Source organism: Lethenteron reissneri, chromosome 10 (genome assembly GCF_015708825.2).
Source record: "Lethenteron reissneri isolate LAM-NWPU_2019-01 chromosome 10, ASM1570882v1, whole genome shotgun sequence".
NCBI classification, from domain to species: domain Eukaryota; kingdom Metazoa; phylum Chordata; class Hyperoartia; order Petromyzontiformes; family Petromyzontidae; genus Lethenteron; species Lethenteron reissneri.
Window position 1 is genome coordinate 8743120 of NC_083788.1, and position 16676 is coordinate 8759795.

At 46.4% G+C, this 16676-nt stretch overlaps 2 protein-coding genes across 2 annotated transcripts; both read right to left on the reverse strand.

Moving 5' to 3' along the window:
• Nucleotides 1-658: 658 nt before the first annotated feature.
• Nucleotides 659-5018, reverse strand: AMT (aminomethyltransferase). The gene has a single exon (XM_061549499.1). The coding sequence runs from the start codon at nt 4235-4237 to the stop codon at nt 2993-2995; it is 1245 nt and encodes a 414-aa protein (XP_061405483.1). The 5' UTR covers nt 4238-5018; the 3' UTR covers nt 659-2992.
• Nucleotides 5019-6917: 1899 nt separating this feature from the next.
• On the reverse strand, nt 6918-15833 carry LOC133340770 (C-signal-like). The gene is made up of 7 exons (XM_061549152.1): nt 15672-15833; nt 14005-14176; nt 11630-11681; nt 10778-10965; nt 9760-9921; nt 9167-9277; nt 6918-7789 (listed from the first exon to the last, which is right to left on the reverse strand). Exons 2-7 carry the CDS (start codon nt 14167-14169, stop codon nt 7676-7678), a joined length of 792 nt encoding a protein of 263 aa, XP_061405136.1. The 5' UTR covers nt 14170-14176; nt 15672-15833; the 3' UTR covers nt 6918-7675.
• Between the last annotated feature and the right edge of the window lie 843 nt (nt 15834-16676).

Consider the following 16676-nt stretch of genomic DNA (forward strand, 5'->3'; position numbering starts at 1 on the left):
AATTGAGAGTTGTTCATGAATAGGGTGATAACCCACAGCATCTCATTGTCCAGCTCTCCAATGTGTTTTCAGACTGTACCGCAAACATCATTCGGCACAAGGTCTGACGTTTCACTCAACGTGCTTGGAGCAACTTTGCACGCGCTGGGAGCTTCATAGGATACGGGAGCAGAACGTCGGACATCATGCAAAGCAAACACGCATGTACAACCCAAAAACAAATTGGACAACTATGTAGGACAACAGTGAAGACCGACGCAAAGTTTGTTGCGAGTAGGCAGATCTCTCGCTGACCATGTGTGGGGGAGATGGTCAACAGTGAATTGCAAAGTTCCAATGAAGCTAGCATGGGTTATATTTACATTTATGGGTCATCAAACAATTTATCCCTCAATTATCCTTCCATGTCACCTCTGACATTAGTTTTATTTAATGCATGATGAAAACTGGCATTTAGCATGCTGCTTTGAAAAACCCAACTCACTGGATCATGTATCGAACAATGCCGCAAAACTTGACTGCCTCTTGTAAAAAATGCAAAGGTATAATGATTATATAAATTTTCCTTTTGTGACGTCTACATTTAAGACTGTGATATTATTCAGTCATTTGCTACATGCAATGTAAATATAGTATATTTTAGGAAACAGTACAACAATTGTGCATATTTTAGGATTTAATGTAAACAAAATCAATAACAGCAAGAGACGTACCTAAATCAAAAATAATTTTCACATGTTAATGGGTTTAGATGCCATTAGTATCTACGTATTTTAAAGTATTATCTTTGTTGGGAAAAATATCTGGGTTTGGAAGCGTAATTTCACACACCATACGTATTATACTCGTGGTAAATATTTCCTTTGCCGTGCTGAGATGAAACCCACAATACGAGTGGCACATCAAACAGGTGAATTGGTGTCAGGACAATGTATGGAAAAGTCTGGCTGCTCCTGTTGCAGTTATTTTTCAGTTAAGTACACCCAAAGCGAGATTATTTTAAAAACAATTGTGCACTCTCTCGCCTACTTCAGCATTTTATTGCTGTGGTTGTTCCACCTGATGAAGATTGCTTGTGTTGCGATCGAAACGTCGTGATTTGTTTAATTTAATTTCTACCTACGTGACTTTACCGAAAGAACCAAAGAGTATAGATTCCCGCAGTCACGAAAGCTTCAAATCAAGAATGTTCATCACACCACAGTCAAACGGATTCTTATTTCCCAGGGCTGGAATCAAAGTGCAGAAACCAAAGTTAATGTTTTGTATTTTTTCGTGCCATCATTGCCCATCAGGCTGAGACAATGCACTCACTGCACCTGAAGGTGGCTGTGATTAAATGGCCAACGAACTAAGACTAAAACTATCTCTGATTAAAGTTGCAAGCGTGTAGTGTGTTTGTTTACCATCCATCCATCCAAGGTTCTGAATATATAAATAAAAAACTTATCCTGGCTCTGTTACTTCACCCACCTACAAAGCATTCTAGAAAACACAACTACAATAACGATTTGCTCGAATGCATTCACACCAAGAATGAGTTTCGAGGCAGCACTCAGTCGATTTGGACAGATCCCGTGTGGTGGGGTAAAGTGTGGGTCCTCCACACATCTTCCAAGCAGGCTGGCCAGCGTGGAAGAGGAGACCAACCATACTCTTGAGAGCCCTCTTGAGCGGATTCCCTTCAACCAGCAGTGGTTCGAGCAAGCAATTGCGATGAGATGTGTTTAGATTCTTTACTTGTATATCGCAGTTCTTAATCTACATCGTTACATGATCTAAGCCATCACTGTGTTAGTAATAATTAACGTCGTTAAACCCATGTTATCTTTACTGTGAAAGTTTTGGAGGTGTAAATACCTTGCCACGTTTGTGTCACCACAGCCAACTGTGACTGATGCCAGCCACCACCACTTAACAGTTTCACCCACCCGCTCCACAAAGTTAAATCTCACCACGGTGATATATTACAAAAGCCCGGCCTTCCGTTTATCCGTCAACTAAATGATGAGAGCCTTCCAGAAGGCCCGAATCAAAAGGTTATAGAAAGTGGACACCCCCTCCCCCCGGATGTGGGGGTAAAAAGTTGATCCAAAAGGTTTCAAAAAATTGACCCCCCAAAAAAATGTGTTTCACCCCACCCCCACCAAAAAAACATTTTGTAGGCCTCTATGCCTACACATCCTACATACAATAGAGTCGAGATTTATTTTGTCGGCATTTATGTCAACATGTGTCTGTCAACTCCCCCCCACCACCACTGATGTTCAGACGTCTCAGTTTGACTGCTCGGTTTGGTTTGGTCAAGGCTGGTGGTAAACAGGCGCGTAAAATACCAACACAGACATTTGAATGTTGTACAATTTCCATTTGCATCTAATGATGAACATTGAGGTACAACCCAGTAGTATCTGCACACATGGGGCGGGAGGGAAGAGGACATCAGTGGGGCGACGGGCGAGGCGTGAAGAGCCGAGAAGCCCTTTGCAGGAGCTAGAATTCGATATTTGTATTTTTATTATGTCCACCCATAATCATATTTTACTGTCAAGGTTTGGGGTGTGTCACTCACCGACTGAACATCACATAACACGTTAAACCCGACTACGAGAGCAACGATTCGTGGCGCTATAACATAATAGAGCAAAAACATCAGTTTGGACTACGCATCAATCACCAATGAGCTGCTATTGAAATTGGCACTTGGAAAGATATTGGATGCGTTCGCACAGAGCTTTCATCGAAAATCTCACCACAACACCCTCGCCACACGCAGCACTTGCCCCTTGTCAATTGACGACGGGCAAGTGCCGTTTGCTCAATGGTGGTGAAAGTTAAAATGTGTCTTCTTATTGCGGGGCGCGTCTGCGTTGGGCATCACAGCCAAACGTCAGCCCACCTCTGGACTTTCGCCGTCGTCTTCCGTGCCACCCCCCCCCCCCCCCCCCCCCACATTTGAGACGTGGGGTCAACTTCTCGTCAAACGCGCTCGTCAAACGCCCGCAAAGTAACGCGTGGGCACGAAGGGCATCTTGCTGACGACGACGTCCACCAGCTTCTTACGGACCTCCACTCGCAGCCGCGTCCCAGGCTTGGCGAGTCCGCTCGGCACGTACCCCATGGCGATGTTCTTCTTGAGACACGGTGACGGACACCCGCTGGTCACCTCCCCGATCTTCTCGCCGTGCTCGTCGACGATGGGCGCGTGCTGGCGTGCGGGAGGCCCCGTCGAGACGAGACCGACCCTCTTCCTCGCCGGCTTCTGAGCGATCTGCCCGAGGATGACACCGGCGCCGGGGAAGTTCCCCTCGGCTCGCCTCCTCTTGCCGATGGTCCACAGCAAGGCGGCCTCCACGGGCGTCGTGCTCTCGTCGATGTCGTTGCCGTAGAGGCAGAGGCCGGCCTCCAGTCGCAGACTGTCGCGGGGTCCCAGGGCGGCGAGTTTCACCTCTCCGCCGTTGCGCATGAGCAGCATCTCGGCGAGACGCACCGCGTGCTCGGGTGCCACGGAGATCTCCACGCCGTCCTCGCCCGTGTAGCCGCAGCGAGTGACCCGGCAGCCGGCCACGCCGAAGACGCTCATCTCGGCGCTGTGCATGAAGGCGAGCCGGCCGAGGTCACCCGACACGCCGGCTTGCAGGACTCTGGCCGTGGAAGGGCCCTGCACGGCCAACAGAGCGGCGTCCAGGACCTCGAGGTCGACGTCGCGACCCGCGTTCTTGAATTGGCGCAGGCGCTCCTGCATGAGCACAAGGTCCTTGTCGGCGCAGCCGGCGTTTGACACCACGTGGAGATGACCCTTGGAGGTCTTGGTGACGATGAGGTCATCGACGATGCCACCGGCTTCGTTGGTGAACAGCGACAGGGTGCCCGTGTCGTCCTTCAGGCCGGCGACGTCGGCCACGGTGATGCTCTCCATGAATGCCACTGCGTCTCTGCCCAGCACCTTGCACTGCATCATGTGCGAAACGTCGAAGACGGAGCAGCGTTCGCGCGTGTGCAAGTGCGACGAGATGAGGCTCTCCTTGTACTGCACGGGCATGCTCCAGCCGGCGAACCCGACCATCTTGCCGCCGTGCTGCGTGTGGAAGTCGTGCAGAGGCGTGCGCTTGAGGGGGGCCGCGGCCGTCTGGGGGCCCGCCGAGGCGCGCCGGGTCGGGGCCGCCCAGCGCAGCCACCCGCGGGCACCACGGGAAGACACCCGCGGCCACATGGCGCGCACGAGTTGCGCGGTCATCGTTGGCGGCTCGCTCTCTCTCTCTCTCTCGTCTTCTCGTTGTTGATGATGTTGTTGTTGATGCTGTTGTTGTTGATGCTGTTGTTGTTGCTGCTGTTGTTGTTGCTGCTGTTGTTGCTGCTGTTGTTGTTGTTGTTGATGCTGTTGTTGTTGTTGCTGTTGTTGCTGCTGCTGTTGTTGCTGCTGTTGTTGTTGCTGTTGTTGTTGCTGTTGTTGCTGTTGTTGTTGCTGCTCTTGTTGTTGCTGCTGTTGTTGTTGCTGCTGTTGTTGCTGCTGTTGTTGTTGCTGTTGTTGTTGTTGCTGTTGTTGTTGTTGCTGTTGTTGTTGTTGCTGTTGTTGTTGCTGCTGTTGTTGTTGTTGTTGCTGCTGTTGTTTGCGCGTTCGCTTCTTACCCAGAGATCTGCTCCTGCGGGCTGAACGACCGTGAACGCGGGTGCGAATGTTTGCGTGCGCTGTATCGTTGAACTTCTTTCGCGCCGTACGTTGCCGAGCGTGATAATCGGATGTGTGGGCGGGGAAGAGGGGGGCGAACAAGCTAAACGCAATGAGCAGTTCTTAATAAATAAATAAACGCGTTTTCAATCGAGCAAGTTGTGAGTCCGAGTCCTATTTGTGGTGGGCAGTGTTGAGTTTGCTGCAAGCGTCAATCACCGCGGCACGACGAGTTACTTTTACGCAGAAGAGCTGTAGGACAAAGTCTGCAAAACTCTCTTTCTTTCCTGTCGTCCACGTAACAACTTGCTGCTGCCAGCACCGCGGAGGGACCCAGCTGAGCGAGGAGTGTGAGAGGAGGAGGAGGATGAAGAGGAGGAGGAGACCTCGTAATACCCCGGCAGGCAACACCCCCCCATCACGGCCAATCGCAGCCTCGCTCGCCCCCTTAAGGAGGAGTCATCTCGCACCATCGCATCATCAGCATCGTCGTATCACCAACATCATCATCATCGTCGTCACCATCAAAAGGGTGTCTGTGGGACCTTTTTTTTGTGCTGCCAGTAATCAAAATTATGGGGGGGAAACAATAAGAAATGGGCTTTAGTCCTTATATTCTTGTTTTTTTCGGTAAAGTCACGTAGAAGGGAAATAATAAAATAATGAAAATAAAACAAAATTCTAACGACGTTTCGGCCACAACGCAAGCTGCTTGTGGCCGAAACGTCGTTAGAATAAAATAATGTTTTATTATTTTATTATTTCCCTTATACGTGACTTTACCTGCAGTCACGAAAGCTTTAAATCGAAATTTAGTCCTTATGTTTGCCTGAAAAGGGTTAAGCCTATTTGTTTCATATCGATGGGACCTTTTTGCCAGTATGAAAACGATGGGGGGAAAAATAATAATACCGTTTAGCATTTTCACTGCCAGAAAGGGTGAAGCCTATTCTTATTTTTCCATCATTTTGATTTTGGCAAAAATGTCCCATAGATAACAATCCCCAACGACCCACACGGAATGGGGGAAGATGCCCCCATCCCAGCAGTGGATGAACAAATGCCCTGCGCGTGTAGACACGAATGAGAAAGTAACGACTGCCTTGTATGCATTTCCTATGCAATCTCAGAAATTCATCATCCCGCGTCTAATTGGATTGCCAGTGAGAGTAACACTACACTTTGTTCGTTGCATATTAATCATTGATTTGTTTGTGTACCAAAGCCTTGGCAGATTGTCGGCAATATTGGTCTCGCTTACAAAGGAGATGTGTTGTTCCAGAGAATCCTGTGCTGTTAATAAAGAATCTAATTGAAACATGTATTTATTTACGACGCAGTAACGTGGTGAAAAGTCAACGACGCTACACAAGTTTTGATTTAAAGCTTTCGTGATTGCTGGGATTCATATTCTTGGTTCTTTCGGTAAAGTCACGTATTATTTCCCTTCTACGCGACTTTACCAAAAGAACCAAGAATATGACGCTACACAAGTCTAGATCGCAAAGGTGACCTGTTGCATGCAAACGATAAGCACGCCGTATAGAAGCACATTCAACAACACCGTGGACTTAAAAAGAAAACCTCTTACACAGTATATGTTTTCCTTTTAAGGCCACAGTGATGTTTATGATGTTTTTTTCGTTTGATTTGTTATGCTTAGGCTTGCGCGCCACTGCCAATGAAGCAGCAGCAGCATCGCGGGACATTTCGTTTCGACCCAGGGTGGCAACTGCGCGCGTGTCCTCCTTAATTCGTGGAGGCTGTCAGAAGCGAGTGCCTTGGGCTCTCTCGCTTCGGCTCCAGGGGCCGCGTCCAACATGTAGCCGAGCGTCTGAACAATAACACACGTATTTATTCTAGATTTCGCTAAAGTCACGTAGGTAAAAATAAAAAATAAAATAAAAATAATAGAAATAAAATAAAAATAATATAACTAATAATAGAAATAAAATTATTATTATTTATATTATTATTTCAATTATTTCAATTTTATTATTTATTTTTACCTACGTGACTTTACCGAAAAAACCTAAGACACACGCATTGACAATATGATCGTGCACATTACAATTGCCGTCACAATTAAACAACAACAACAACAAAAAGCCCCCACCCCCCACATTGTAAGAGATGGTATCCGTTCGCGGTTGTGACACGTTGTGGAGATGGCGTTGTAGCTCACGTGGCTGTTACGTGCGACGATTGATGGAGGGGTTGAAAGGGGATAAAAAAACCAAGGCTTAAATACATTGTAAATAAACTTTATTTACGTCCCACGACTCGGAACTCCGTCTCGCTGCATCGTTACACACATCCATCGCAGAGACAACTCTTATAAGAACGGGAGACAGAACAGAGCCTCACCATTCTGGCGAATTGCCCGATGATGCTGGATGAAATTACCAGCGAAACGTCATACTACTCAAAAATTGTAAATGTTGTGGTTTCACGCTTCAACACACCGGTGGGCTAAAGCAGTGAACTATTTGTCTTTTGTCAACGTGACACTTTTTTACTGATTGGCCGTGTCGGGTGGTGGAGGGTTACGACACATTTATAAATAACGCGATCTAAACCCAAAAACGTTGATTATGAATAGTATTGGTCGCGATAACCTACGTGTTAAACTGACAACTCTTCCGCAAACTTTAATTCTTGAGTTCCAGACAACGGCACGCCGTCAATTTTACGTGCCGTTATAAATCTTCGGGTGGTTTTGGGGGCAGTGGTCTTTCGGATAACATACCGTGTCAACCCATACGGTTTACCCTGTATTCTTGTACAGGGAAACTGAGTTTTCAGGTCCATGCGGCGTACAGCCGTTTCAATACGGGCAACATTTGTTTGTCTATTTGTTTGTGTTTCTCTCCTTGTGATGGGCTTTGTAGTATGAATGTTGAGATTTGTAAGGCCACGTGGTGACCAATAAGGTCTGAATTGGTCTGTAATAAGGTAGGGCACTGATAAGGGGTTGACAGGTATGGGATAATGTTGCTGGCTGGGTCACCATGGTACAGTCTGACCCCGCCAGTCAAGGAACGAACCATTATCCTTCTCCGTGAGGCAAGCCATGACTCCTAGAATTCCGGTGATGCTCTCTTCAATGCCTATCTGTGCCTGGCAGAAGAGGAATACATTCGAAAATACATGTTACGATATATGCAGTGATACTTGAACTGGTCCTGAGTCCTTCTTTGACCAAGGGTCAATGATCAAGATTACACTGGTCAACAAAAAAAAAAAAAAATTTCTGGCCTGGACTTTTGCAGCTGTTTTAGACTAATAATTTCAGGGTGCTGACTCCAAATCTGATCTCAGATTTGCTCTATCACATCTCATTTTATGCTATCGGCATACCCCATTTTCATTGAATTTACCCGAAATTAACTCTGTCACTTATGATTGCAAGTTTTTGCGAGTCAGTGACTGCTTTGGTGTTAAAATATGGTGCTGTATTTTTAGGATAGTGTGTTTATAATATCATTTATGTAGATATCCACATTTATTTAATATTTTTCTTCTGCAGTTTTGATTGAAAATGCAATATTTGATATCTCAAAAACCTGATGTGATAGACAAAACTGATGCCATATTTGGAATCAGCACCCCAAAATTACCTTAAGACCGTTGGAAAACCTTATGCCAGAAAAAGTGTGTTGACCAGTGTTATTGAAGTATGTCTTGAGGAGTAAATTGATAAAGGGCTGTGTCTTTATGAAATAAAAACGAGACGTGGAGGGAAATATTTAGTAACAAATCATATTTTTCCATTGACAAAAAAGCAAGCTGAGCATGCCGTATCACACTTTGACATACTGTACATCATTCATGACATACAGCGGAGTTCTTCATTGCAAGACCCGTGGTTCACTAGCGGCCCCTGGTGGCCTTAAGTGCGGCCCCTGACACTACACAACATGTGAAAACACCACCCATCATCGTGCTGTCAAACCGCAATGGCTTCAAATGTGTGGCGGCCCCTCACGCTGATGATGTCTTAGAGATGAAAGTGGCCACCCTTTGAAAATTAGTGAAGAACGCTGATATGCAGCAATACATATCCACAGTGGCGAGATGTTAACTACCTCGCCTGGTGTGCGCGAGGTCGTGGGTTTGATCCCGACCATGACACCGGTGTATTTGGAGTTTGCATGTTCTCCTCGTGGTCACGTGGATTTTTTCCCCGGGTCCTCCGGTTTTTCCTTCCACATTTAGAAACGTGCGTTTAAAGTATTTGGCTGCTATAAATTTCCACGTGATGAGCCACTACGTTGAGCTATCATTGGTGGCCAGGTCGCTTCTGAAAAAGAGCTATATAGATCACTGGGCCTTACCTGGTAAAATGTAAAAAAAAATTAATATCCTACAGAAATGCAGTACATGTATACATGAGTTGCTCTCCGTTTAACTGCAGCCCGAATGGCCTTTCGCACGAGACCAGTGGTGCCATTTCAAATGGGGCATCTGTGGGGTGCGTCGAATGGAGCCACTTACTCGCGATCCACCCATTCTGGTCCTGACCCAACCTGGGTGCAAGGCCACGCACAGGATTCCCTGTTCCTTGAGCTCCTCGGCAAGGCATCTTATCAGCATGTTCAGGGCGGCCTGTGTCAGGCACAGCACGCAAATAGAGGGGTTTTTTGCACAGATCAGGCTGTGTAGGGTACAGGTAATGTAATACTTCATACCAAAAAATAATCATGGGTCTCACTGTGGAGAATATAAATGACAGAATAGATGCTCAGATGTCTCTTTCGTATATGTATCTCCACATAAAACACAATAAACAAAAGTATATTTTTTCACAACCCATCAGCTCGCAATAATCAGTGAATAAAAATTCTGAACATTAAGTTTCATCAGTAACACAAATTTTCATCTAAAGATGTTTAGATGTTAAACATTTAAGTTAAACATGACGTCACATGACACTACTTTTGAACGGAAGTGACGCAATTTTTAGGAAGAATGCAAAATACAACAGTTTTTCAGATCATCCAAAATTTCATATCATGTCCAGTTTTTTTTTTAATTAAAATTCTGAACATTCATCCAAAAATTGGGAACACATCCCTCCTACACAGTACCTTGCTGGCACGGTAAGGGTAGACCTTGGAGATGTGGAAGTTGCCAGGCACACTTGAGATAGACCCAGCCTCAGAGCTCACGTTCACCACTGCTGCCTTTTGGCATCCCATTGGCAGCTTCACATTAAAATCTGCTGCCCGGTTGAGCAGTGGTAGGAATGCCTGCAACGAAACACACCGACGATTGAACACACAAACGTGCGCATGTAAACAGATTTTTTTTTCATGTTAGCTTGAAGGACTGTTAGTTTTCTAAACACTGCTATGAGATGGTCAGGTGGCTAAGTGTTCAGGGGTCCGAGCATGAGGCTTTGAATGTAGGATTTGGCCACCAGTAATTATATTGAGCTTTCAGGTGAAGCGAGTTCATGGACTCAGCCTGGTCACCGATGGCCGTGCAAAATCAATGTTAACTTTGTTGCTTAATTTTTAAAAACTCCAGCACTGTGTATTAACATTTACTTAATGTTAAAAGCTCAGCTTGTTGGAGAGTATATTGAGTACATTGATTGTATTGATGTAGTTTATATTTAGTTTTCTTCACATCGGTTTATTGTATGGTCGTAGGGTAGTTGCAGTTCTTTAGCGTCAATATGCTAAATTCCTACTGTTGATATGTAAACTCCTTTGTCAAGGCACTCTGCTCCTCCCACCCAGCTGAAATACGCTGCCAAGCTTAGCAGTGTTCATTGGAGCGCTGTCTTTCCGACAGCTCTGTTCTTCACCGGAGGACGGCTGCTTGTGTTGTGGCCGAAACGTCGTGATAATTTTATTTTATGATGTAAATTTTTTATTATTTCATTATTTCCCTTTTACGTGACTTTACCGAAAGAACCAAGAATATGTGTATTAACATTTTCAGTTTTGCTTCACCCGAGACGAACGCTCTTTGCAATACATAAAATGCACACCCTATTTTAAGTGTGTTCAGCTAAATCGGGGCTACACGTCCCCTTGTCCATGGCTGTTGTTACCCGGACCACCTTGCTCTCGTCGCATGCACCGCATAGCTCCGTACCTCCGTGAGGATGGCAGGCGCCACAGCGTTGGTATGATAGCACTGCAGCATGGAGTCGGCCGACAGTGAACCGAGGGAGCCCGTTTGTAGAGTCCCGGCGTTGTTCACCAGAAGGTTGAGGCCTTCCTCCCCGACAGCCTCATCCACCACCCTCACCGCCCGCTCCACACTCGCGCGGTCTGTGATGTCTGTGCGAAATGCGTGCCAAGTGGAAAGCGAAACGCGAGAATGATTTCATTCACGAGGCAAAAACTAATTGCTGTGTTCACGTGCTCGGGATTTAGTTTCCACGAGTTAAAGCAATGTTTCCCTCTACGTGTCAAAGCACAGCGATACCACAGCCGTGATGAAGCCTAATCAGCAGCCAAGAATATATTCTAATTGAGTAATGAAACGTGTGATGTTTATGTATTTGTACATATACAGCCGTTTTGTCCATCTACTGCTGAATAAGAGCCTTCTCAACTAGTGTTGGGCAATAGGGTTGTTTGACCATACTTCACCACACTGGTCAGTGTCGGTTGGTGAAGGGGGTATTTGTGCGTGGCAATCAAACGAAAATGTGTAAATTTCACAGCTAGAACAAGCAAAATTAAGCGAAACATCAAAATGAGTAAGTGATTGGTGACCAGGCTGAGACCACCAACGAGCGGACGCGAGGGAGCCCAGTTTAACCACTGCTGGCTGCTCAGATTGTTACCCAAGATTTTCAGCGGTAGCAGTTTAGTTTCCTGACCACTGCACGATCCAGCCACTCATGAAACACATTTGCTGCCACAAGTGCAAATCGGATGCGGGTGGTGTGCGGCGTTCAACTGGACAAACAGCCCTGTCATATTTATGTAAGCTCACCCATTTCCACCACCAGCAGGCTTGCGTGGTGTTCCGCCAAATTCCGCAATTCCTAGAAATGCAAAAAACAGACCGAATGTAAAGGAGGTCACGAGCATTGTCATCACTGCTGGATGAAAGCCTCCTCCCCAAGGCAGTCGCCATCTCCCACGACCTCGCAATGCCAGCAAGCAGCCAGGGTGCCACGGCGGGCCTTCTCTCAACACCTCGCAACATCGTGCTCCATATATATTTGTAATGATTTGTTTTAACGTTTTACTTACATAGCAGGTAAGGCCCACTTGAGCTATATAGCTATCACATGAAGATCTATAGCAGCCGAATACTCTAAACGCATGTTGATTTCAAATATGGATGGGAAAAACCGGAGGACCCAGAAATAAATCCACACGGCCACGGGGAGAACATGCAAACTCCAAATATACAGCAGGCATCAGGGGTCGGGATCGAACCAACGACCTCCTGTATACCAGGTGAGGTAGTTAACATCTTGCAACCGTGGCACTGTGTTGCAGAGATGGACACCATCTGGTGATATCTGGTGTTATTGGGTGATACCAGCCCAGAAATAATGAGCTTAACGTTCGAGATGCAATCCATATAACAAGAGGTTTTACCTCGAAATTTCTCGTGTCATGTCAGAGGTTTTACCTTTATATCCCGAGTATCAGACCAGAGGTCTTACATCTAAATCTCTAGTGTTAGGACAGAGGTTTTGCCTCTAGATATCCAGTGACAGTGCAAAGGTATTTATTTATCTTTAGGGCGTTTTCCCCTTCTTTTTTTGAGCGACACTCTTGTATTAGATAATGTGATTCATAACCTGTGAATCGGCCGGTGGCGAGATGTTAACTACCTCGCCTGGTATACAGGAGGTCGTGGGTTCGATCCCGATCCTTAATGCCTACTGTATATTTTGAGTTTGCATGTTTTTGTCTCCCCATGGTCGCGTGGAATTTTCCCCAGGTCGACCGGGTTTTCCCTCCACATTTATAAACATTCGTTTGGAGTATTTGTCTTGCTATACATTACCACGTGAGAAGGCATTTCGTTGAGCATTCATTTTTGGCCAGATCGCTTCTGAATAATTAATAGCTATATAGCTCAGCAGGCCTTACCTGGTAAAATAAAAACAAATAGCAATATCCTACAGCAATGCAGTACACGTACACAGGAGTCGCTTTCATTTCGTTGATTTAATCTATGGATATTCTTTAGGTCTTTGGGTAAAGTCACGTAGATAGGTTCAAAGAAAATAACAAAAAATAACCAAAAACGACAATGATTTTCTTTGAACCTATCTACGTGACTTTACCAAAAAGACCAAAAGAATATGAATTCCTGCAGTCACGAAAGCTTTAAGTCAATATTTGATCTATGGACTATGAATCGTCATTGTGGGAAATGTTGTCACACGTGGGCCATTGTCTGTTTCTGCTGACCGCAAAAGTCACACTGCAGACCGTTCTTAATTTCGCCTCAATGAAGGAGGGGACGGCATCTGCCGTGCCCTTCTCTGCAGAGATTTAGGGCTCACCACTGGTTCCGGGGCACATCTAACCCCGGGGAGATTAGGTGGACAATCGTGTTCGGCAGAGCGAGGGAGGGGAGGGAGGCTAATCTGTCTATCCACAGTCGAGTACTTATATAACAGCGGCACCGCAGAATTGAACCGAATTGCAGTTTGTGCTCTCCACTATTGCATCACTTTTGAATGGTCAAAAACAAAAAAAAACCCACGCCAATGTACTTTGTATTTCATGTATTTTATTTCACTATTTATATCTGTAGGCCGAGTTAATATCCACTTACGCAAAGCCCTCAACGTCACAGTTGAGTGCTTTCATGTTCAATACACCCCAATATCCACGATAATTCACGTGCACATCAGTGGCGTGACCGCACTGGCAAGTCCGGCACAATGCACGGCCCCCTTTGTCAATCCACCGACCCCCCCCCGCCCCTACCCGCTGTAGTTGAAGCCCTTCTGCCAGCAGTGGTTGTAAGCAAGCAGTTGCCGAAAATCTAGATTTGAAGCTTTCGTGACTGCAAGTATTCATATTGTTAGGTTTTTTCGGTAAAGTCACGTAGGTAAAAAAATTTAAATTAATAAAAGTAAAATAAAAATAAAATAAAAATCACGACGTTTCGGAGGCAACACAAGCTTCCGTCTTCAGGTGGACCCGTCACAGCACGCTTGCTGTAATCAAGTAAATGAGAGATTCCAAGGGATACTACCCCGTATATATACTGGTTAAGGGGGGAGGGGGATGGGCCAGGATCGGCCCAGCAGTTGCAGGGCTGCACCTTCATCTTTACCTTTTAACACACACCGTGTCCGCATATTACCCGCCCCGTCCCGCCCGCTCTCCCACCTTTGCGCTCTGCTCGTCCGCGCATCGGCAGGTGGCGAAGATGAAGCGTGGAGACGCCTGCTGCTGCTCGAGGAGGTGATGAACGATGCCGAGTCCAAGGCCGCGGTTCGCCCCCGTCACCAGCACCGAGTTGAGCACCAGCTCGCGGTTGGCGAGCCCGTTCATGACGAACCTGCGCAGAGGCAAAGGTTGGAACTGACTTTGCTTGCGAGCATCTATGAAGGCCGGCACGGTAACACGGTGGTGGTGGGTGGCCAACAACACGCCCGGCCGCCTTTGTCTCCGCAGTAGGGTGATTGTTTACGCACCGCACCAGTTACTCATTTGAGGCTGAGTCGACCTAGGGGAGGCCCAGTTCAGATAATCGGTTCAGATAATCGTCAGCGGTGTTGGCCGTGAGCGGTAATCGAACTCGGGTCACCGGGTGCGCAGCGCAGCGCGTTAACTGCTACAATACGCCGCTCCCCACAGACACGCACGCATGCAACTATAGAGAGTCGGACGGTCCACATATTTAAGTAAAAAGTAAAAAAATAAACACGTTGGTCAATAAAACGGTGGCCTCAAAAGGAAAACACGCAAACGGCGACGTTTTTGGCAATAGCCCTTCTTCATAGCACATGTTACGAATATCTCTCTACATCGTCGGATAAGGGAGGGCCTGTCCGTTGGAACATTTTAAATCTGCGCTCAAGACAAATCTGCGTATTCACCTTGCTTTTGTGAGTTTTAGCATTCTCAGGAAGAACGTAATCAACCAGATAGGTTGTTGACTGTTATGTTATCCGACTCTGTTGTATTACATTACATTTCTAAGTATACTAGATTTGTGTTCCTATTTAATTTTTACCTGATGACGATTGCTTGTGTTGCAATCGAAACGTCGTATGCTAGTATTTAATTTAATTTATTATTTTATCTTTATACGTGACTTTACCGAAAGAACCAAAGAATAAGTTTTAATTCATGTTGGCGAAGCTGATATATTTTAATGCTATATATTTCTTGGATTTCAAATCTCATTATATTTTTGTAAGTGTACGAGTGCTAAAATACGTGCGTTCATTGTGCTCAATGCAATGTGGATATGTTTATTTATTGATTGCTTGTCACAGAATGAGAAGTTATGAACTCAACTCCGCCAACTCCCGGTCACCTCGCAGCGCCTACGCCTACCACACCTGGAAAGCCCCCTCGTAGTCACCCATCTAACGTACCCATCACACTCCACCCCGCTTAACTTCCGAGCTCGGACAAGATTCGGCACACTCAGGGTGACTTCGTTCGGAGGCATTTGGAGTTGCGTCGGTGTAAAGTCACAGTGTATACACAGAGCCCTGCGAGATCGTGACAGGTGGCGTTAAATCATACAAATGGTTCCAGTGTGGCACATGCATATACATGCGAGATAAGGCCCCCCCCCACGTGTGGACACAAAAGTGCACTTAAGTGTAACTGCAAATGTACTACCACATAATAGACATTCCTTTTCTTTCGGAGACGCAGACCTAGTTAACACGATAAGCCCGAAATGGCCTTCAACCATCCACCCTTCAGTCCACACCTCTTTATCACCCACCGCGTGACCCGAATAACAATTCTCAAACAAAAATCCTCAAAACATCACATCATCGCGTCGCCCGCAGGGATGTAGAAATGTAGGTCACCTGTTTCGAGTTGGAGGCGAGATGAGCGACGTCCCGTAGAAAAGACGGTGGAGGAGGGGGCTTTAGGGGGTGGGGGGGGGGGTTCTGCAACAAATCGGATGATGCCTCGCGAACGTCGAGGGAAGGTGACTTTAAACTTCGTGGAAGCGCAGAACGAGGGTAAGAAGAAGCAGGACGGAGGCTTTGCCGGAGAGACAACCTGCGCGCGATCTCTGCAGGTGACTACTGGCTCGTGGGTGCCGTATAAATACGAGCCGAGACGACATCAATCAGCGCGTCAGCAGCAGCAGCAGCAGCCTCTTTGTCTCGCCCGTGGCGGGGGCGGTGGCTGGGGGAAGTTGGTTGGGTGGGTGTCTGCGGGGAGTGGTGGTGGTGGGGTGGGGGGTGGGTGAAGGTGTGTTCTACAAGACTTGGCATCGGAGAAGCAGGCTAACACAACTCATTCTTTGGTTCTTTCGGTAAAGTCACGTATAAAGATAAAATAAGAAATAAAATTAAATACTAGCATACGACGTTTCGATTGCAACACAAGCAATCGTCATCAGGTATAAATTAAATAGAAACACAAATCTAGTATACTTAGAAATGTAATGTAATACAACAGAGAGTCGGATAACATAACAGTCAACACGCTACCTGGTTGATTACGTTCTTCCTGAGAATGCTTAATTTGAGAGAGAGAGAGATAAAACACAGAACCACAGTCACGAAAGCTCCAAATTAAATTTTAACCCAACTCACTTATTTTAGAAACCGCCAATACATTGGGCGCGATACGGAACGCTGTTGATACGAGGGTTTGGCGGCGGCTGCCAAGTGGGTGCGGTATAGGGCAAGATAGAGAGAGTGAAGGGCATTTCACCTGCGCGTGGAATGCGAATATCTATCCCTCTTGCACTTCGCAGAGGCAGGTTTGGATGCTGCCCCGCCGGTGTTGTGGATACGGCACGTTGCACTTTGCAAAGGCAATGGGTCACCGGGTTTTTATCTCACTGCGCGGCTGTT

Bases quoted from the DNA above. Each gene is read 5' to 3' on its own strand.
- AMT (XM_061549499.1), bottom strand. From the start codon at position 4,237: ATGACCGCGCAACTCGTGCGCGCCATGTGGCCGCGGGTGTCTTCCCGT.
- LOC133340770 (XM_061549152.1), bottom strand. From the start codon at position 14,169: ATGAACGGGCTCGCCAACCGCGAGCTGGTGCTCAACTCGGTGCTGGTG. The intron at 11,682-14,004 runs GTGGGAGAGCGG...TTGCATTTCTAG, and splicing joins CGGACGAGCAGAGCGCAAAG to GAATTGCGGAATTTGGCGGA. The intron at 9,278-9,759 runs GTACTGTGTAGG...TGCCTGACACAG, and splicing joins ACCCTTACCGTGCCAGCAAG to GCCGCCCTGAACATGCTGAT.